The sequence below is a fragment of the Cololabis saira genome, chromosome 9, assembly GCF_033807715.1.
Source record: "Cololabis saira isolate AMF1-May2022 chromosome 9, fColSai1.1, whole genome shotgun sequence".
Classification (NCBI taxonomy): domain Eukaryota; kingdom Metazoa; phylum Chordata; class Actinopteri; order Beloniformes; family Belonidae; genus Cololabis; species Cololabis saira.
Genome location: NC_084595.1, coordinates 10982265 through 11005326, shown reverse-complemented (window position 1 = coordinate 11005326; position 23062 = coordinate 10982265). Strand labels below are relative to the sequence as shown.

The 23062-nt window shown below is 42.9% G+C and overlaps 2 protein-coding genes across 2 annotated transcripts; both read right to left on the bottom strand.

The window, feature by feature from the left end:
* si:ch211-12e13.12 (uncharacterized) lies at positions 1–10986 on the bottom strand. Its single transcript, XM_061729762.1, has 2 exons — positions 10921–10986; positions 1–681 (listed from the first exon to the last, which is right to left on the bottom strand). Exon 2 carries the CDS (start codon positions 661–663, stop codon positions 1–3), a length of 663 nt encoding a protein of 220 aa, XP_061585746.1. The 5' UTR covers positions 664–681; positions 10921–10986.
* si:ch211-12e13.1 (uncharacterized) lies at positions 10628–21069 on the bottom strand. Its single transcript, XM_061729761.1, has 5 exons — positions 20834–21069; positions 18099–18262; positions 14731–14985; positions 13270–13470; positions 10628–13150 (listed from the first exon to the last, which is right to left on the bottom strand). Exons 1-5 carry the CDS (start codon positions 21067–21069, stop codon positions 12954–12956), a joined length of 1053 nt encoding a protein of 350 aa, XP_061585745.1. The 3' UTR covers positions 10628–12953.
* Between the last annotated feature and the right edge of the window lie 1993 nt (positions 21070–23062).

The following is a 23062-nucleotide window of genomic DNA, read 5'->3' as shown; positions in this document are numbered from 1 at the left end:
TCATAAAAGCATGCAGAAACAGCAGCGCTTCTTTTCATACTCAGTTTCTTCCTTCTCCTCGGGTGGAGGTGCTTCATGAACCAAAGATTCCTCTTTACTCTCCGACAGCGAGCCGCTGGAGGTGGAGAACATCCTCCCACACACCAGGTCAGCAGCTTTTCCATCCCCCGCTGACAGGTCCGTCACCGTTTTCTCCCTCAGCGACATGTCTCCATCTTCATCATCATCTATCAACACAAACTCCTTGAGGTGAATCATCTCCACCCCGTGGAGACTGTGGCTCTCCACCGATCTCTCATTCATGTAGGAGTCTCCAAAGGTCAAAGTGGAAGTCTCTGTCAGGGTCTCATGGGGGTCTGTGGAGTCATCTTCTGGCCCTGAATAGGCCTGGCTGCTGGAGTACATCATCCACGTGGAGTCTCTGCTCCCCCTGTCATCTATTATGTTGTACTCTTGCTCATGATTGTTGGGGATGGTATCTGGGACTGAAAACATGTGGTGTGTACCAGCTGGGCTGGTGAACTGCTCCTCCCTGATGTAGGAACTGTTTTCTATGACGTGACCGTTCCCGGGATACACGTGAAAAGCCATTTTCTGGTCATAGTGGAGCTGCACACTGCTGCCCCCTGCTGGAGAAGCAGCGGTGATGCCTCGCTTCTTCATGGATGTTCACTTGTAACGCTGAGACAAAACAGGAAAGGTGGGGTTACTTCCTGGCAGAGGATGTGAATAACAGTGCTCATTAAAGCAGCACTATGTAACTTTTCCACCTTAATATAATATTTCCAAATGACTGACAATATCAACAACAGACACAGAATAATAATAGTGATCATAAAATAATAATACAATTGAATAGAATTACAGCACTAGAGGAAAGAATGCAATGCAAAGAAAATGTATAGAACATTTCTACTATTTTTCCTGAGAACTGTAAAATTGTGCAGGGCTGATCTGTAAAACATTCAGTTATTGACAGGTCATAAAGTATTTTTTTTATTTTGTCAGTAAGTATGTTGGACTACTAATTTATGACAAAGTCCCTCTAAAAAACGTGACAGGAAAAAGGTGCAGTAGAACAAAACCAGAGCGTTTGTAGTTTGGGGAGCATTATCTGGCTGAAACAGGACAGGGGGACGGGGGTGACTTCACTAATAAAACCAAGTTGAAATTAGTGATTTTCAACTTCGTCATATTATATTGTTCAGCCAAAAATAGATACATTACCTCTTCACTATCCATCCCTCAAACGACCACTGAAAACAGAAAAGTAGTTTTGAAAGTCTGTCCCGTCTTATGTAATTCACTATTAAAACAAATGCACGCAACGGAGACAGGAGTTTTCCGGCAGTACGCGCTGGTTCTCATGGGAAATGTAGTGTTCTTTCTGGTAAAACACTACCGCTTTTGTCCAAAGGAGCCGCCGAACTCAACAAAAGCTGAAAGTTACATTGTGCTGCTTTAAAAAAAATCTATGACGCAAGAAAAGTACACCTCTATTTTATCAGTGTCGCAGAATTGTTCCCTTATTATAACATGAATGAAGTTTATTCAATTATGAAAACACAAAAACAACACAACACCAAAAAACATTGTGCACAGCATTGACATTTCACACAAAACCAATAATCATGTGTTGAACAATGACTGAAAAGGCATAGGCAGAAGCAAACTGCTTATAAAAGCCTATCCTATATTACCAACTTTCTTTTTTTGGCTACCGGCCTCCAATATAATAATAACCAAAGAGACAATAGAAAAGCAAAGAAACAACAGAAAAGCAAAAAACATTAACAGATAGTCAATCACACTTATAAGCGTCAGAAATAGCTTTACAAACCATTTTCTTAAAAACCAAAAGAGAATGACATGTTTTTAAATTTATGTTGTCATCATTCCAGAATTTAACTCCAGTAATGGAGACACATCTCCTTTTCATACCTTTTTTAGCTTTTTGTACAGTAAAATTGCAGACACCTCTAAGATTATACGGAGTCTCCTGAATTGAAAAAAACCTCTGTATTGAGTCAGGGAGCATTTTTGATTTTGCTCTGAACATAATTTGCATGATTTTATAATAAAACAAATCCTAAAATTTAATAACATGAGAATTTAGAAAAAGTGGCTCTGTGTGAGCGTAGTAATCAGCCTTATTGATGATACGTATGGTTCGTTTTTGCAGTTTTATTATTGAATTTAAGGTGGTTTTAAAGGTGGATCCCCACAATTCCACACAGTAAGATAAATGGGAACAATCAATGAGTGGTAGATCAAATGCAAGGCCTTGGAATTCAGTACATTTCTGGATTTATACATTATCTGGTATAACACACCAGTTCTGGAACTTTATTTTATTTTACAGTTTTAGTTCAGCCCAATTACTTTTGTCTCCTTTGGTAGCAGATAAAAATGGTCCCATCAACTTGATATTTTGGAGTATTCTGTAACTCTCAGTGAGACTCCTCCACCTGTAGACGGTTGGTGCCTCTAAGAGAGGTATAAAATAATCTGACCACATGTTAAACTTGTCATGGTTTTTCAGTTGAATATGTTTTTTACTTGTTAACTCACTCTCCTGTCATTCCAGACCCTGCCACCCTCATCAGCCAGAAATCCACTCATTCCCTTCACCTGTGCTTCCCCTGCCCAGCTCCACACCTGGTTTCCCTCATCAGCAGTTCCCCTCATATACCGGCCCATTTCCACCTTCTAGTTTGCCAGATTGTCGAGTGTTTGTGCCTCACTTTCCAGCGTTCCCGATTTTTGATCAGTTTTCTGCCTGCCTGCCTGCCTGTCTGTGACCCTGCCTGATTCCGGTTTTTTGGATTTCTGCCTAACCCCTTGGATTGTTTGCCTGATCTGCCTGATTACCCGGTTTTGACCCCTGCCTGCCTTTTGACCCTGATTAAAGCCTCTTGGACTCTGATTGTGTTTGGTGTCGTGCATTTGGGTTCTCTGTCTTTGAGCCATGACAGTACAATCTGGCCAAAAGCATGAACCCAGCCGACCCAAATCCAGATCCAGTACAGCACGCGCTGTCTTCTCAGGCTGCTGCTCTTCAGCGTCATGAGGAGGAACTCTCCAATGTTGCCGGAGGACTTCAGGAGTTTGCCGCTCGTCAGGACCGGTGTTTAGACGCCATCCGGGAGCAGATGAACCAGCTTTTCTTGTCGACCCGACCTCCAGCACCTGAGGCTCGGCTTCCGCCTCCAGAGCGGTACTCCGGTGAGCCACGAACATGCCGGCCGTTCCTCACTCAATGCTCTCTCCTCTTCGAGCTCCAGCCGTCTTCCTATCCGTCGGAGAGGGCCCGGGTGGCCTTCATCATTTCCCAGCTCACAGGGAGAGCCAGGGACTGGGGAACCGCGGAGTGGGAGAGGCAATCCCCTATCTGTTCCTCAGTGAAACTTTTTTCAGACGAGCTGAAGAAGGTTTTTGATCACGTTACACCGGGGAGAGAGGCGGCTCGTGGTCTGCTCACCCTGGCTCAGGGGGGACGAAGTGTGGCCGATTATTCCATTGAGTTTCGCACGGTAGCAGCTGAAAGTAAGTGGAATGCTGATTCACTCTATGATGCGTTTTATCATGGTCTCTCTGACTCTATTAAAGATGAGCTGGCAGCCAGAGATCCGCCCATCGGCCTGGATGCCCTGATCGCTCTCGCCATTCGGGTGGATGGACGCCTCAGAGAGAGGAAGAGGGAGAGAGCCCAGTCCGTCGTACTCCGGGGGTTCCCTCACCTACCGGCCGCGGTTCCTGTCTCAGCTCCCCCGTCCGCTTCTAATGATTTTCCGGAGCCCATGCAGTTGGGGCGGACTCATCTCTCCTTGGCAGAACGCCAGCGCCGCCTGCGGGAAAACAGGTGCATGTACTGTGGCCAGGTTGGACATTTCGTGGCTTCCTGCCCAGTAAAAGGGCAGGCTCACCAGTAATTCCGGGGGTGCTGGTGAGCCGGATCTTCGAGTCAGAAATGCCCTCTCGCCCTTTGGTCTTTGGAAGATTGACTGTAACTGGTCAGACTCATGTGGTGACGGTCTTCATCGACTCTGGTGCCGACGCCAATTTTATGGATAGTTCCTTGGCAGCCCAGTTGGGAATCAAGCGGGAGCTCCTATCCAAGCCTGTCCCGGCCAGCGCAATTGATGGGCGTCGGCTCTGCTCCGTAACTCACCGCACGGCTCCGGTTCACCTTGGCATGTCAGGTAACCATCATGAAACTCTAACATTTCACTTAATTCATGCACCCAGTTTACCTGTCATTTTGGGTTATCCCTGGCTGAAACAACACAACCCTCACATAAACTGGTCTTCAGGGATAATTTCTCAGTGGAGCTCTCATTGCCATGCTGTCTGCCTCAGATCTGCTCTGCCTGTCACTCCCTGTAACTCCCCTTCATCTGAGTTTCCAGATTTGTCTGAGGTTCCTCCAGAGTACATGGACCTCAAGGAGGTGTCCTACGCAGGCTCCTGGAGAATCACCTGTTCGTGAAAGCCGAAAAGTGCCAGTTTCACGCATCGGAGGTTTCATTCCTGGGCTCCATTATCAAGGAGGGGGGCCTCCAGATGGATCCTGCCAAGGTAAAGGCTGTTCGGGATTGGGCCTCTCCTTCCTCCCGGAAGGAACTGCAACGCTTCTTGGGCTTCGCCAATTTTTACCGGCGGTTCATAAGAAATTACAGCGCCGTGGCAGCCCCCCTCACAGCTCTCACTTCCATCAACTCCCCTTTTGTGTGGTCCCCCGAGGCGGAGAGGTCATTCGGTGAGTTGAAAGTTTTGTTCACCTCTGCTCCTATACTCACCCTCCCGGATCCCTCACTTCAGTTTCTGGTAGAAGTGGATGCATCTGATTCTGGTGTGGGGGCTGTCCTCTCTCAGCGGTCTGCTAGGGATCATAAACTTCACCCTTGTGCCTTTTTTTCTCGCAAGTTGTCTTCCGCAGAGAGGAATTACGACATCGGCAACCGTGAGTTGCTAGCCGTCAAGCTGGCTTTGGAGGAGTGGCGGCATTGGCTGGAGGGGGCGGAGCTGCCGTTTGTCGTTTGGACTGACCACAAAAACTTGGAATACCTCCGTTCTGCCAAGAGACTGAACTCCCGCCAGGCCAGGTGGGCGTTTTTTTTCAATCGGTTCAACTTCACTCTCTCTTACTGCCCAGGGTCCAAGAACACAAAGGCCGATGCCCTGTCCCGCCAGTTCCAGGTCATGGAGCCCCAGGCCGCACCTGAGGGGATCCTTCCGTCTGCCTGCGTGGTTGGGGCCATTACTTGGCCTGTGGAGGACAAGGTCAAACAGGCAAGCTCTCAGTTTCCTGCCCCCAGTAATTGCCCCAATAACCTCCTCTTTGTGCCTGCCAGCCTTCGCTCTGAGGTTCTTCAGTGGGGCCATTCTTCACCCCTGGCCTGTCACCCCGGTGTCGCCCGCACCCTGGCGTTCCTTAAGCAACGGTTCTGGTGGGCTTCCATGGAGAAGGATACCAGAGAGTTTGTCGCTGCCTGTCAGGTCTGCTCCCAGAATAAGAGTCTTCGGCAGGCTCCTGCCGGCCTCTTACTTCCTCTACAAGTTCCTCATCGGCCTTGGTCCCACATCTCCCTGGATTTTGTCACCGGGCTTCCTCCCTCAGATGGTAACACTGTAATACTCACTGTGGTTGACCGTTTCTCCAAAACTGCTCACTTCATTCCATTACCCAAGCTACCATCTGCCAAACAAACTGCTGAACTGATGCTTCATCATGTGTTCCGTCTTCATGGCCTCCCCAGGGACATTGTCTCTGACCGGGGGCCCCAATTTACCTCTTGTTTTTGGCGTGAGTTTTGCAGGCTCTTGGGTGCCTCCGTCAGCCTCTCTTCAGGCTTCCACCCTCAGTCCAATGGCCAGACGGAGAGGATGAATCAGGAGATGGAGACGGCCCTGCGTTGCCTCACGTCCCGTAACCCCTCATCCTGGTCCAAGCAGCTGTTGTGGGTGGAATACGCCCACAATACCCTTCCCAGCACAGCTACTGGACTCTCGCCTTTCCAGTGTTCCCGGGGATATCAGCCTCCGCTTTTCCCGACTCAGGAGGGAGAAATCACAGTCCCATCTGTCCAGGCCTTTATTCGCAGGTGTCGGCGAACCTGGCTGCAGGCCCGCTCCACACTGCTTCGCACCTCTGACCGGTACCGTAAGGATGCTAACCGGCGTCGCGTCCCAGCCCCCCAGTACGCCCCTGGTCAGAAGGTCTGGCTTTCTACCCGGGACTTGCCATTAAGGGTGGAATCCAAAAAACTAGCGCCCCGCTTTGTGGGTCCCTTCCCCATATCCAAGGTTATCAACCCAGCAGCCGTTCGACTACGCCTCCCTCGTTCCATGAGGGTTCATCCCACATTCCACGTTTCTCGCCTCAAGCCTGTCAAGGAGAGTCCCCTTCAACCCGCCTCCAGGCCCCCACCGCCCCCCCGGCTCATTGGGGGTGGTCCTGTTTACACGGTGCAGCGCCTCCTTCGGTCCCGTCGCCGTGGGAGGGGCTATCAGTATCTGGTGGACTGGGAGGGCTACGGCCCTGAGGAGCGCTGCTGGGTTCCTACACAGAGGATCTTGGATCCCACTCTCATCCGGGACTTCCGCCGTGCTCATCCCGACCAGCCTGGTGGGACGTCGGGAGCCGTCCCTTGAGGGGGAGGTTCTGTCATGGTTTTTCAGTTGAATATGTTTTTTACTTGTTAACTCACTCTCCTGTCATTCCAGACCCTGCCACCCTCATCAGCCAGAAATCCACTCATTCCCTTCACCTGTGCTTCCCCTGCCCAGCTCCACACCTGGTTTCCCTCATCAGCAGTTCCCCTCATATACCGGCCCATTTCCACCTTCTAGTTTGCCAGATTGTCGAGTGTTTGTGCCTCACTTTCCAGCGTTCCCGATTTTTGATCAGTTTTCTGCCTGCCTGCCTGTCTGTCTGTGACCCTGCCTGATTCCGGTTTTTTGGATTTCTGCCTAACCCCTTGGATTGTTTGCCTGATCTGCCTGACTACCCGGTTTTGACCCCTGCCTGCCTTTTGACCCTGATTAAAGCCTCTTGGACTCTGATTGTGTTTGGTGTCGTGCATTTGGGTTCTCTGTCTTTGAGCCGTGACAAAACTAGTGTGTCTTGTCATTAACATCCCAGGTTTCTTCAATCTTCAGTGAGTCGGTCTGACTATTAAAAGGGTTAAACGTTATTAGCCTGCCCGTTGGTAACGTGCCGTTCACCACACCAAACACGGACCAGAGACAACAGAGAACGGTTTCTGAGGAGATCAGAAAGAACGCTGATGACAAATTGGAGATGGGTGATATGAACAGTAACCAAAGAGCCAGACCGACTAGATTCAAGTTGAACAAGATGAAAGTCAAGGTGAAGGAATTTATCAAAATACATATCGATAATGTCCTTTGGACAATTGAAACAAACCACAAGTCCCATCAGCTCTATCTCCAGACATGAAAAAAACATTAAAAAAAGACTAAATGCTGTGAAACATGGTTTCGTTTTGGAGCAGCTTTGCTGTGTCTGGTGCAGGAAGTCTTGAATCTGTGCAGGTACAATGAAATCTCAAGACTATCAGGACAGACGTGCCGCCCACTGTCAGAAACTTGGTCTCAGTTTCAGGTCGTGGTTCCTCCAACAGGATCACGACTAAAACACTCAACACCCAGAATGACTGAGAACAAAACACTGGACTATTCTGTCCCTCTACAAGTCCTGATCTAAATCCTATTGAACATCAGTGGAAAGGCCTGAAACATGCAGTCTGGAGAAAGCCTCCAAACCTGAGAGCCGGAGCAGTTTGTTCACGAGGAATCGTCTACAACTGTAGAAGTCTCACTAGACTAAACGTACTGAGAGCTACAGCAGCTGACGCCTCGAACGGTTGTGCAACAAAAGATGAGGGTGCCAACCGATTTGTCAAGGCCGTTTTCATTAGTGCTTTTACTTTTGTTTTTAAAGATTCAGTTTAACCACAATTCAAAAGCAATGTCTGAATTTCATTTGTCAATCTTCAATAAATTGTTACTTTTTTTTGTTATTTCATTGACCATTGTGGGTTTTTCTTTAATGAAAGAGTAACAATACATTTGTCCTGTTTTGTTTTTCCTTCGGCTTGTACAGCACTTTGGTCAGATGTTGTTTTTAAAGTACTTTATAAATAAACGTGACTTGACTTGACTATATGTATTTTATATTTACCCTCAGGTGTTTGGCTAGTAAAATCAGCGTGTACGTGCACCAACTATGACAGCTGAGTTGTTAAATGTCTGACGACAATAAGACAATCCACGGTTCCTACAACTCTGATCAGGGTTTTTTGTTTTGGTTCAAATTTGAGACTCTGGAGATATTTTAATGGTTTCTCATTATGATCTGAAATAAGATGTGATCATGGCTAAGAACTTAGTGAGGGATTTCACAGACATGAGAAAACACACTGCCCAGAAGCAGGTTATGAGATCCTCATGGGTTGTCATGAAGGTCTAGCCCAGGGCTCGGCAACCCGCGGCTCTAGAGCTGCATGCGGCTCTTTAGCGCCGCCCTAGTGGCTCCCTGGAGCTTTTTCAGAAATGTTTGACAATTTTTTTCCTTTTTTTCTTCTTTTTTTCCTCTTTATTTTCTTTTTTTTCTCTTTTTTTCCTCTTTTTTTCTTCTTTTTTTTCTTCTTTTTTTCTTCCTTTTTCCTTTTTTAATCTCGACATTTCGACTTTTTTCTCGACATTTCGACTTTTTTTTCGAAATTGTACTTCAACATTAATCTCGACATTTCAAATTTTTTCTCGACATTTCGACTTTTTTCTCAACATTTCGACTTTTTTCTCGACATTTCGACTTTTTTCTCGAGATTGTACTTCAACATTAATTTCGACATTTTGACTTTTTTCTTGACATTTTGACTTTTTTCTCAACATTTCGACTTTTTTCTCGACATTTCGCCATTTGCCTTCATTTTAATGTTTATACAAGACTTTTCATTTTTTGCGGCCCCAGACATATTTGTTTTTTGTGTTTTTGGTCCAATATGGCTCTTTCAACATTTTGGGTTGCCGACCCCTGACCTAGCCAGAGAGAAACCTTCATGTCCTTGCAGATCCTGGTTTTAGACATGACGGCCTTGCCAAATTCCAAGCTCCTCAGCTTACTCCCCTCTCCATGTCCACCGGCCCGTTTCCCTTTTACATCATTGTTTCTGTGGAAAAGCTTAATTCTACTCTTTTACTGCTGTGCATCGTCTCAGATTCTTCCTCCAGCGTTTGCACATATGCATTTAGTTCACCATTGCAGTCAGCATACACAATGACATAACTTCATCTCTGGCTCAGTATCTGCACCATTCAAGCAGTAACTGGGGCAGGTAACAGTAAGTGCAGTTGAGTTGTTTTACGAACAACGGCGGCTCAGTGAAGGAGAACAAGCTGTCATTTAGTGCGGGCCTCTCTGAATAAATAAATGAGGCTTGTACTTTTAAAAGAAGCAGAAAATAACCTGCGTTCCCTGAGGATTCGCTCTTTGAAGACAGAGACATGAATTCCTTTTAAAGTGCTCTAACGGAGGGAAGGAGTGTGTTTCATCTGTTTAAAACAGACCTCCACCCTCCATCCCTCCATCTGAGACGTTTCACGTGAACATGGATATCAGCTGGGTTTGAAATTCACACTGTGACCCACAAATCAGCCGTCTCAGCAACGCCAGCACAAAGCTTATACTATATCTGTGATGTTAATTTTATTCAATTTTATGGTTAAAAAAAACTTGATCAATTGTGTAATGGCATATAAGACATTTATTAAGAATATGAGACTGAAAACACTTTTTTCTTCATTTTCTGGCTGTGCATGCTCGACTCCGCTGCAGTCTGTGCAGAATCTTAACAAAATTACTCACATTTGACCGACTCGTGTGACAGAATCAGGACTCTATAAATGAATAATACCGGGGCACATGTAAACATGCGTGCTTCCATCTTGTGATGGTTACAAGGTTATAAAAACACATATCCCCCCCTCACTTAGAACAAGGTTGCTGAGTATTTTGTCTCATCAGTGAGGAACAGCAGCTTTAACTGTTTCAGGTAACCAGTGACCTACGAAGCCTATTAAATACTAAGAAAATCCCCTTTTACATGCAAATATTAATGATGCTTTCTTCTTTAACATTCTCATTCTCTCTCTTATTCTTTATACATATATTACTTCATTGCACACACATTAACACTGGCTGTACTTTACAGATCATATACCAATATTTATAAAAAATACTCTTAAAATGAAACGTTTGAAGAACAAATTTACCTGAAGCCTTCACAGTAGATATCTTCCCCTGGACACTAATAAACATCACATGCACAGATGAGATGATCCATGCAAGGCGCTTTTTAGGCGTGTAGCTGGTGAATATCTGACTTGTCCTCCGAGCAGACTACTACAACACAGATCCTTCACACACACACACACACACACACACACACGCCCCTCAGCTTCACCACTACTACTGCTCAGCTGTGCGTCAGCCCAGGACAGACTCACAAATGAGCCAGCGTATCTCATATTCCACATAAAGTAAATTCAGAGTACACAAGCGCAAAAAGAAAAGTCTAAAACCGACTGTATGCAGTGTGAAATCGCAGCCACATTTTTATTTTTATTTATCCTTTATTTATCCAGGAAAGTCCCATTGAGATACAATATCTCTTCTGCCAGGGAGTCCTGGGCAAGATGGCAGCAGAAAAATAAATTCAGTTTCATATAAAAGAAAATACATACAAGGACAAGTAACTTTACAAAAAAAATAAAAACATATAAAAACAAGAAACAAACAAACATAAAACCTACAAGGATCAGAAAGCTAAAAAGAATTCATGACAAAGAATGACACTTGATTAAAAACAATGACATGACATTAACTGTACCTACCTTATTTCATTTCTTTTGAAGAAGCAATGCTGCCTAATAACATTTAAATCTTGATAACCAAGAAATAACACAATTTTTTAATTAAGTCCTTCAGTCTTCAAGCTGTTTCGAGGCTGACATGTGGACACTTCCAGGTGGGGTTTTCCACCTCTGAAACTGTCTCCTGGATCCGTCAAGGGGTCAACCATCAATAAGGATAAGTAAATATGAAAAATCGATGATAGAGCTGAAAATCCCAAAACGTGAATTTTAAAAACACAATTCTCCAAGACTGTGTAGGAAATAAACTAGTGGCAGGTTTCCTTTGATTGGAGCAGACCTGCAAGCCCCCCGTCTTCTCTCAGACCCAGGATGTATTTTCTCTCCATCACGCTGGAAACGTTTTCCTGATGCAACGTAGCAGCGGTGCAGGGATGCATGAAGAACCACTCATCTATGCAATGACTGAATGTGTTTCAATAAATTATACAAGACGACAGACCGTCACATACAAGCAAGTTGGAAATGGGAATATTGGATGGATCAAATATTGAAAAGTCTTCACTCGCTGCTCGCTGTGGTCAACTGGTAGACTTAGCGACAAGGTGCTCGTGCTCAGTAAACGGTCCACACATGTATGGCGACTTTTTAACTTAGGTGAAGTTCTACAAAGAGATTGAGAAATGTGTTTTACATTCAGTCATTTATGCCAGAGGCGGACCTGACTTGTTTTACGCCCTGGGCGAACACACCTCTTCTCTGCCCCCCCCCTGCTTCTGCCCCTGGGCGCCTGCCCACTTCGGCATTAACTAGAACCCCTCTGGTGATCCAAGCTGAAACAATACACATGTTTATTGATTTTGTATTTATTTATATTTGGTGAGACACATGAACAACAAAATTGTGTCTGACATTCCTTTAAATGGCATTTATTTGCAGTGTTTCCTGTGTGCCCCACTTTTCCAAACTGCATTTTAATATTTATTCTTGCTGCAGCAGCATTATAGAAACCAAGTTTTGTTGTATATATATTGTATGTATGTATATTAGAGGGGGTGGTAGTCTAGTGCAGGGGTCGGCAACCCGCGGCTCTAGAGCCGCATGCGGCTCTTTAGCGCCGCCCTAGTGGCTCCCTGGATTTCAAAAATGTTAACCTTTTTTTTCCCTTTTTTCTTCTTTTTCTTTTTTCCTTTTTTTCTTTTCTTCTTTTTCCTTTCCTTTTTAATCTTGACATTTCGACTTTTTTCTTGAAATTTTGACTTTTTTCTCAACATTTCGACATTTTTCTCAACATTTCGACTTTTTTCTCGAGATCGTACTTCAACATTAATCTCGACATTTCGACTTTTTTCTCAACATTTCGACTTTTTTCTCAACATTTCAACTTTTTTCTTGACATCTCGACTTTTTTCTCAAAGTGCACAATGAAAAAAAAATCTTCCCCCAGTTATAACTAATATAGTAGGATGCGTTGTCTTCATTCCAAGGTTTATACAAGACTTTTCATTTTTTGCGGCTCCAGACATATTTGTTTTTTGTGTTTTTGGTCCAATATGGCTCTTTCAACATTTTGGGTTGCCGACCCCTGGACTAGTGGCTACAGAGGGGGGCTTGGGTCTGGAGGATCCAGGTTCAACCCCCAGATAGCAACCAAGATGAACTACCTTGGGCCCCTGAGCAAGGCCTTAACCCTAATTGCTCCATCGTGTGTCTGTGTATCTCAGATGTAAGTCGCTTTGGATAAAAGCGTCTGCTAAATGACAGTAGTAGTAGTAGTAAAGGTCTGGTTGACAGGAGTGGGTTAAGCTTCCAAAAACACTTAAGTGATTAGCGGTGCAACTAAAAATCAGTGGTCATATTTTAAGGTTATCAACACCGTCTGCCCAAGATTTCTGGAAACACTGAAGTCTTTGCTTGATGGTGGTGAGCAGATAGTTTTTTAGTCAAATGCAATCTTAAGATTAAAATTAAATAACAGAAGAAACAAAGAAAAATGTTGGTACTGTATTTCAATGTGTTTAGGCAAAATGGCAAAAATCAACCTTTTATGCCAATTAAAACCTAGAAATCCGTCCAACCACTTGAAGCGTGCGGCGTCCTCGCTGCTCCATGCTGAAGCTCAGGTCTGTGGCACAAGACTGACCCACATCTCTGGGCTGGTCCCAAAACCTGATTCTTACTTTTCCTGGAGCCAGCAGAGGCTCCATGAACTGAGCAGTGACGTTGACAGGAGCTGTGATCACCTCCACCCCTGCACAGACAACAAAGCTGTGAGAAGGTCTGACCAACGACACACTGCACAGATCAAATACAACCGACTGGCGATCACCGTCCTGTAAAGTTACATTCACCATCACCTGGCTCTCTTACCTCTGTGCTTTTCTATTTCGGCCAGGCAGACAGACAGAACCCACAGACTTGGAACCGTCTGAGATCTGAAGCCCAGAAACCCGAACGGCACAGAGAGCAGCCGATGGGGGGGGGAGTCAGAGAAGGAGCACAAACAACGCAGGCCGGTCATCGTGGGAACGCTGAGCTCTACCTGCGTCTCATTTTCTGCCAGTGGGTCGTCTAACAAAAGAAAAACAAAAATACAGTATAACACGAGCGACCACAGCAAGCAACAATTTTTTGTTCCTGCAACAGAGGCCCTGTCCCAATACACCCACTACCCCTACTTTTCAGCACTACCCCTAAATTTTGCGCGTTCCCGTGAGGTTAGTGGTATCCCAATTCCTCTTTTCATCTGGGGGTAGTGGGCATATCGAGGGCTAGTGTGTATGAATCTAGCTCTACAGAGAGAGGGTTTTCAGAAGCACACTAGCTGACCTAGGGCCAGAAAAATTTCCCAGAATGCTTTACATCATCATTTGCAGACTGAATAAAAAAAACAACATGGCGGACATTTCATATTTTTTAGTGAATAAAATCAATATTTTGAGTTAGTTTCTGCATAAAAATGCATTTTGATTACATTTCTAGCGAGAAATATATATTTTACTTTCGCTTGCCCGTTGTTGCTTGTTTTTTTCAAACCTCGCCAGAATAAAGGCTGATTTATGGTTCCGCGTTACACCAACGCAGAGCCTACGGCGTAGGTTATGCGGCGACGCGCGCCGTACGCCGTACCCAACGCCGTAAGCTCTGCGTCGATTTAACGTGGAACTATAAATCAGCTCCCGGGCCGGCAGGCAGTTCTCATCCCGAAATTTTCAGAGCAAATTTCTTAACAGGCGTAGCTACAAATGTTAGATTTCATCTATTAAACCAACATTTATCTTCCTAAATGATTTATTTCAGCCAGCGGTAATTCTCCACAGAGCTGCAGGTTTCTCCCCCGGGACGACGGCGCAGGTTGACCTGGCGATCACGTCTGTACTCCGGCTGCTGCTGCTCCGAGCCGGCGGCTCTTATCATCCCGAAAACATCGGATCAAATTTCTTACACAGGCGTTATTTGGAACTGAGCCCAGGTTGGAGATCTTAACGGTTACTTTTACGCCTGAATAAATATTAAAACTACAGCTGAAATTAAAACACCTTCTAGCTTGCTTTTAGCTCTCGGCTTCCTGATATGGTGTGACGTATGTGCAAACGTAACTACGCAGTCGCTTACGTATCCAAACGTGACCACGCAGTGAAGTAGCAAGCAAAATTTAGGGGTAGTGCTGAAAAGTAGGGGTAGTGGGAGTATTGGGACTGGGCCCTGGGAAGATTACAGGGGCCCTAAAATTTTTTGGCCTGATTTTTAGGGCTAGTGGTAGTGAGTCAGGGCTAGAGGTAGAAAGTAGGGGGTGTATTGGGATTGGCCCATACTCTGAGCAGAAATCACCATGACGCTCGCTTGTGTCTCCGTCCGCAGGTGAGCATCTGCTGGGTTTGTGGAGCTTGTTTCTGGACAGCAGCGTTAGGACGCTCTCCCACACCGGGCTTCCAGAGCGGGACGAGGCAGTGAGACAGACGTCCACCTCCACCCCCGCGTCGCCCTGCCGGTACTCCAGCGCCCGGGCCTGCAGCGTGAACGGACCCTTCTTCAGCTCATCAACCGGCTGGAGGGTTTTTAACCTCTGACGCACCCGGACCAGACCTGAAGACAACAAGTCTAAATCACTGCCACTTAGTTTTAGTTTAGTTTATTTATTTGCACATAAAAAAAATATACCACAGCCAAAAATTCAGACAAACAGTATGTAGAAAAAAAAGGGAAACAACAAAAAAAAGAAATACAATGTAACAGAAAAAATGTGCAGGAGGAACCAAAAAAACCCATAAGGGCTTGTCGAGTGGTCCTCCTATAATGAAACAAACAATATCTACAGAGATATGTAAAGCATAGGACAACTAAGGAGAATAAGCTAAATTACTAGAAAAACAGGAATCTGATGAGGATGTGCAGAGAAGTTCTGGACATTAGTTGTTAAGCTTTGCTAAGCTGGGTTAGCAAAAATGTTGTGATTTGTTTTTTGAAATTATTTGTGCTCAAGCATTCTCTAATATTGAGTGGTAAGGTGTTCCAATAAAGAGGAACCTCTGAACCTAAAATTGAGAAAAAGTAGTCCTGAAAAAGGTGGGATGGAGATTGTTTGCAGAGCTAGTATTAAAGTGATGAATTTGGGAATTGAATTGAAATAAAGAATGAAAACAGGTTGGAAGTAGCTTGTGGATGGATTGATAGACAAAAAGACAAATCTGAAAAACATTTACAGCAGAGATAGGGAGAATACTTCTTTTATTTTAGGTAACTTGAACAACATAAACCATCAGCATTCGTTCAGTGACTAAATAACGCCCCTTAAAAAGGCCACGACAAGAGGTAATGGTTTAAAATGAACAGGCTAAAGATATTTATCTGTGCAACGCAGATGTTGACTTTACAAACCTTTTATAGTATTGCAGCTGTGGAGCTCCTGCTCAGCAACAGTCAGTTACAGGATTTGTTTGGTTTTCACCAGGGATGCAGTGGATAGGTCTAAAGTTAATTTTAAGTGTGACGCGCAGAAGCTGTTGGTACGAAGCAGGAACATGCAGTCTCAGGAAAATACACAACAAATCCATCACATGGAGCAATATGGTCCATACTCAGAAAACAGAACAGTAAAGAAAAATCTGGTGACAGATTACTACAAGTTATTATTATTACTACACTATAAATAGATGATTAGGGAGAGCATTATTTTGCCAGATGAAAATCAGATTGTGTACAACTCTGTGACGGGATGTTAGGAATCGCTCATGACCCAAGGATATGTCATCCTTGTAACATTCAGATGTGATGGAGTGGGCATGCATCCCTTCCAGTGGCTCACCAGGGTTTATTGATGATGTAGCAAAATACAAAAGCTGAGAAATTCATTTTTAGGTGTCTAATAGTGTCGGTTCTGGTCCAGCCAAACGGCAGCAAAGCAAGCTCAAGAGCTGCAAAACCAAAAGTCAGGTAGTCTGCAGTTCATATCTGAACCTGATCCCACTGTGTTTGACTTTAAAGAGCATATTGCAGGTTAGAATTTTTTCAAAGATTATACCTGACCTTATGTGAAAATGACTATGTGAGAAGTTAATGTAGGATTTAATATGTTTTACAAGACATAAGGGCACGTATTCAGAGGAAAAAGTGAACGCTTTTTTTCCCCGAACACCGCGTCATATGACGTAGCAGCAGGGAGACGTCTCCACAGCTCTGCCCCATCTGACTGCCCAGACTCCGTCCACACGCAGCCGGTATCTGCTAAACCGAAGATATTTTCCTACGTTTGGACCTGTCATCCACATGAAAACACAAATAAACGAATGTTTAAAAAAACTCTGGGCAAAGTGAAGATTTTTGAAAACTCCGTGTAAAAAATGCGTGTAGACGGAGACAGAGAGTTTTGCGTTTTCGAACGTCACATTATGCTCCAAAACAACAACAAATCTGCTCTGAGTCTGACGTCTAACATGCGACCTTTGTTTACTACAGAACTACAGATGATCCACCATCTGCCCTTTCCACGTTAAGTCAAGACCAAAAAGGTAGAAAGACACAAAAAACTACTTGAGTTCTGATAAAGACCAGACAAAAAAAGGAAAAGAAATCCCAAAGAAGAAAATGTTCTCCTTTATATCCCTTAATTTTTCCTCCAATTTTGATGCACATAACTCCGAATTCAAGCTCAACATTTTTAATTTTGGTTTATGTTCACTGTACTATATTCTGACATGTATCTAGTAACGGTGAGGACTGGTGAAAGACGATGTCACTTGTTGGATAATACATCTTATTTTGTCAAATTCAGATTCAGATTCAGATTCAGACGACTTTATTAATCCCTTTGGGAGGTTCCCTCGGGGAAATTGACATCTCCATCTCACTCACTCAGCACTGTCATATACAAGAACTAAGAAAGGAGAAATAAAACACCCCAAAACCAACACCCATATAAAAGATGAAAAGATAGAAGTATATGAATAGAAAAGAAAAGAAATAAAAAAAATAGAATAAAAATATATGTGCATATACGCGTGTGCATTTATAATATAAAATATAAATATATACTTATATATAGAATATGTATGTATGTAAGATAGTAATAATATATATATATGATATATATATACGATATATATTAAATATATAAGTAATACAAAAAGCCAAGTAATAAAAAAGCCAAAAAGACAGATCGTATGATAGTAAAGTAATGATTGCAATATATAATTTTGTATAATATTATATGATACATGTTTTCTGTACACCACAATATCTGTTATGAAAATATTGCACAAAGTTTTGCACAGTCCTGTTAGTTGTTGGTCAGACTGACTGACTGACTGACCCCCCCCCCATCCCTCTGTTCTTCCCTCCTTCCCCCCAGTGAATAGTTTGATGGCACAGGGGACACAATTCTTCTCCTAATGTTGATGTTTGTGTCTATTTTAGCTGTCCCACCTGTGTCCATTACACAGTTAGTACTAGTTGTCTCCTTGCAGGATTACTGAACGTTATGCACAGGTTTGACTTGTTTATGAGCAGTGGCCCAACTTAGAAATGCTTAACTTCTAAAAGTGACTGGGGTCCAATTATTTATTTTGGGGGAGGGGGTCAGCTTTGGCAGAGGTATGCAGTCCAACTATTCAACGCCTACCTTTTAAATATAGACATGGTCGTCCTGTGAATCAGACTGTAGTGTTTAATGGGGTTTAAGAGCCCTGCGTGTGGTGACGTACCCGCCGGACTGAGCCGGAAGTTTTCATCAGTGAACAACAAGTCCAGCAGTCTGCAGCAGAGGAACTCCGGGAAGCACAGCGGGATGTCTCTGTACTCTGTGTCCGGGTAGTCCCAGCCGTAACCCGCACGGCTGCAGAACCTCCTCAGGCGGCTGTTCTCCACGCTAAAAATAACAGATCAAAGAAGTGATCACCTGCACAAAAGGTCAAAGTATAGAGTTTAAAATCTTACTGCTGGTCTACAGAGCACCGAATGGTCTTGGACCAAAATACATGCTGGATCTGTTTGATTTGATTTGAAGATTTTATTTCAAACATGCAGGCACAACAATTTTAAATTGAAATATTAAGGTGTAAACTTCAAACACCTTACTTTTCTAAAAAGGTCAGTCTCCTTTTTTGCTTGGGAGAATTCATTTTTACAGTCTCTGCAAAACAGAACTTGAACCAAAAAAGGTGACTGACCTTTTTAGAAAAGTAAGGTGTTTGAAGTTTACACCTTAATATTAAAATTTTTGTACAGTAAAATTGTTTGAAATTAAGCATGCTTGTAGTGATTGTAGTTGTGAAGAGGGCTATATGAGGTATTGGTTGAATTTATGGGAGAATTCATTTTTATAGTCTCTGCAAAACAGAACCTGAAGCAAAAAAGGCGACTGACCTTTGTAGAAAAGTAAAGTGTGTGAAGTTTAGATGTTAATATTTCAATTTGTTCCATAGTAAAAAAAAAAAAAATTGAAATTCACTGTGCCTGTAGTGATTGTAGTTGTGAAGAGGGCGATATGAAGCATTGGGTAAAATTCAGAGGTGGGTAGTAACAGTGGTGTAAAGTAACGAAGTACAAGTACTTCGTTATTGTACTTAAGTAAGATTTTTGAGAATTTGTACTTTTATTGATACTTTCATTGTTCTGTACTTTTACTTTTACTTCGTTACATTTTCAAGGAAAAAATCGTACTTTTAATCCGCTACATTTAAAATTGGACACGTCGTTACTCGCTACAAATTAAAGCCATGAAAATAGCACAGCGGGGGCTGATTTATGGTCCCGCGTTACACCGGCGCAGAGCTACGGCGTAGGGTACGCGGCGACGCACACCCTACGCCGTAGCCTACGGCGTAGGTGTGCGTCGATAAGGCGGACGGGAAGGAAGGGGGGCGAGTGAATTGCCCGTGATTGCCCGGCGGCGGGTCCGTGACGAGACACCTTTAATACCGTTAATATTATAGATCCATGCGAGACACCTGGGGCAGACGGGGAGACTCGGCCTCCCCGAGAAGGAGCCGCAGCCCCCGGGAGAGTTGCGCCGCAGAGGCGGGCCGGAAAGGCTGGAGGAACCGCCGTCGCGTCGAGTACCGATGAAGACTGAAGCCTGAATGATGGTTCCGCGTTAAATCGACGTAAGGGTACGCGGCGAAGCGCACCGTACGGTGCGTGTCGCCGCGTACCCTACGCTGTAGGCTCTGCGTTGGTGTAACGCGGAACCATAAATCAGCCTTGAGCGGCAGCCGACGCTCAAGCCGACGAAATTAAAATGGGTTAATGGAAACAAACGCTAAAGGGGTCAGAATAATATCACCATTATTTAGAGTTGTAAGCAAATTCTTGGATTCTTCATTTCTTTGCAATCCTTTTGAAAATAATTTTGTACTTTGAATTTTGTACTTTGTACTTTTTACTTTTGTACTTAAGTACATTTTACACCATGTACTTTTGGTACTTTATTATATTTAATTTGAGGTACTTTTATACTTTTACTTAAGTAATTTTCTTAATGGGTACTTTTTACTTTTACTTAAGTAATTTTCAAGCAGAAAATTTGTACTTTTACTTAAGTACAATATTTTTGTACTTTTTCCACCTCTGGGTAGTAACGAGTTACATTTACTCCGTTACATTTACTTGAGTAAGTTTTGGGAAATGTTGTACTTTTAGGAGTAGTTTTGAATCACTATACTTTTTACTTTTACTTGAGTAGATTTGTGAAGGAGAAACTGTTACTCTTCCTCCGCTACATTAGGCTACGTTGAGCTGTTACTTTTCTTTTATCCCTTTTATCTGCGTACGCGTCAATCTCATGACATCACTGAGTGATTCTTTGGGAAAAATGTTTGTTTTTGCATGTTTTGTCACATTTACACAGACTCAAACACACACACACAGTTTCTTTGAGTTCATGGGCTTGTTCTAGTTCTGCCTGGTTAAAAAAGAAAAGTACAAAGGCATGAAATTTTGTGCTACTTGTGCTTAATTTATGTTTTTATTCTGTTATTATTTTATATATTTAATTTTATATATAATATTATTATATAATATTATTAATTTATTAAAAAGTACTTGAATTAACTTTAAGATTATTTTAATTTAAGCTATTTTTTATTAATTTTAATTTATTTTATTGATTTAATTTGTATGAAGATGATTATTTTGTACTTTTGTCTGTTAGAATGGTTGTGTTAAAAAAATAAATCAGACGTTACTCAACAGTTACTCAGTACTTGAGTAGTTTTTACTTACTTTTTTACTTTTACTCAAGTCATTATTTGGATGACTACTTTTTACTTTTACTTGAGTCATATTATTCTGAAGTAACAGTACTTTTACTTGAGTACAATTTTTGGCTACTACCACCTCTTGTAAAATTATGGGAGAATTCATTTTTATAGTCTCTGCAAAACGAAAAAAAAAAGACAGTACTCCACCGGCAAATCGCACCCTGTATGCTCCAGCTCACCTGCAGCTGGTCAGCGTGTAGACGAGCTGCTGCGTCCCTGCAGACACCAGACACCCCGCTCTCCGTCCGATCACCCGCAACAAGTACTTCACATAAACATAAACTAAACTTGGGAGGTGGTCGCTGTGCAGCACATTTGTTCTCAACAACCGATGAGAACGATAAATGTGAGCATAAACAAAGTACAGAGAAAAAAGGGAGAGCGAAACTACAACGACATTACGCCCAGCCTCCATTATGAACACATGTATGGCAAGCCCAGCGGGGCAACAAGTGTCACCATCTCACTGTGGCATTGAGTCTCATGCTCAACTGCAAGGTTTATTGGAGTTCCTGGATGCACAGATAGGGGAAAACGTCCAGACTTCCCAAGTACCACGCCACGATTGTTTATATCACACAATAAATGTATTTCTAGGCAAGGCAAGACAAGGCAAGTTTATTTGTATAGCACAATGAATGAATGAATGAATGAATGAATGAATGAATGAATGAATGAATGAAAATTTTATTTCGAACATGCTAAAAAAATATATATATATATATATATATATATATATATATATATATATATATATATATATATATATATATATATATATATATATATATTTAAACCAAAGAACAATAGTTAAATAATAATCATGATAAATACAGTATAATATAAATCATAACAATCATAAACAAAAACATGCCTCACTGGCTTTTTTTTTTTCCTTTTTTGCATGCTCGAAATGGAGCAGGGAGAAGTTAAAAAACTTATTTAGCCCTGCCCCGGTTACTTATTTAGCCCTGCCCCCGGTACAATTCAACACAAGGTAATTCAAAGTGCTTTACATCAAAGCAGCAAGAAAATTAAACGGTAAATAACAAATAAGATGAAATAAAATAAGAAAAGAGGTCAAATAATAAAAAGCACAAGTTATAACCATGTCTACCTCATACTGCTGCACTTTTCACTTTTTTTTCTAAATTGTATATATGTTAATAAGAGCTGTCATTTGCCTATTTACTGTACAGTGAGCGAAAATAACCGAGTCAAATTCCCTGTCTTGTTGGAACTGACTTAGCCAAATAAACATGATTCTGATTCTGAAATGAAATAAAATGATAAGAAAAGAGATAAAATAATAAAAAGCCCAAGTTGTTAAAAAGTAGAGTCCAGCAGGTAAGTATTTAATTTAAGAGTACACTTCAGTAAACGGTAATGTTTTTAACCCTGATTTAAAGGAGCTGACAGTTGGAGCAGACCTCAGGTCTACAGGAAGTTTGTTCCACCGGTGAGGAGCAGAATAACTGAACGCTGCCTCACCTTGCTTGGTTCTGGTTCTTGGGAACCAGAACAAACCAGATCCAGATGAACCTCAGGGGTCTGGGAGCTTCATAGGAACTAACAGATCCAGCATGGATTCTGGTCCAAGACCATTCAGGTCTTTGTAGACCAGCAGTAAGATTTTAAACTCTATCCTTTGACTCACTGGAAGCCAGTGTAGTGATTTCATGACCGGTGTAATGTGGTCCAGTTTCCTGGTGTTTGTAAGGACTCTGGCAGCGTTCTGGATCAGCTGCAGCTGCCTGATTGATTTCTTGTTAAGGCCTGTAAAGATGCCATTGCAATAATCCAACCTACTGAAAATGAATGCATGAATAAGTTTTTCCATGTCTTGTTTAGACAGAAACCCCTGAATTCTAGCAATGTTTTTCAGGTGGTAATAGGCAGATTTGGTGATAAACTTTAGATGGCTGTTGACGTTCAGGTCTGAGTCAGTAATTACACCAAGATTTCTGGCTTGATTTGTAGCAGTCAATGACATTCTAATATGATTGATAGGCAGTTGGCTCAGCCAATGGCTAGCCGTTATCACTTCCTCACCCGTAATTATGTTACCGCCCTTGACCAAGCAACCACCCATTTGTATTAACACACCGTCCACTAAATGCAACATTCGTATTTTATTTCAGTGTCGGTTCAACATGTTAGGTCAGGGGTCGGCAACCCTGGTCCTACAGAGCCACATGTTTAGGTGTTGCCTTGCATCACCACACCTGATTCTAATTAACGGTCATCATCGGCTTCTGTTAATGACACGGTCCTTTGTATCAGGGTGTGATGAAGCAGAGAACCATCTAAAACATGCAGGACTGCGTCTCTCTAGAACTAGGGTTGCCTACCCCTGTGTTAGGTGGTATCTGTTGAAGATGTCTGTCAGCAGCCACAAAGAAAAACAG

Coding starts and splice junctions, on each gene's coding strand:
- si:ch211-12e13.12 (XM_061729762.1), bottom strand. CDS start 663: ATGAAGAAGCGAGGCATCACCGCTGCTTCTCCAGCAGGGGGCAGCAGT.
- si:ch211-12e13.1 (XM_061729761.1), bottom strand. CDS start 21,069: ATGGAGGCTGGGCGTAATGTCGTTGTAGTTTCGCTCTCCCTTTTTTCT. Junction 18,263..20,833: donor TACACGCTGACCAGCTGCAG/GTGAGCTGGAGC, acceptor TGTTATTTTTAG/CGTGGAGAACAGCCGCCTGA. Junction 13,151..13,269: donor CGAAATAGAAAAGCACAGAG/GTAAGAGAGCCA, acceptor TTGTCTGTGCAG/GGGTGGAGGTGATCACAGCT.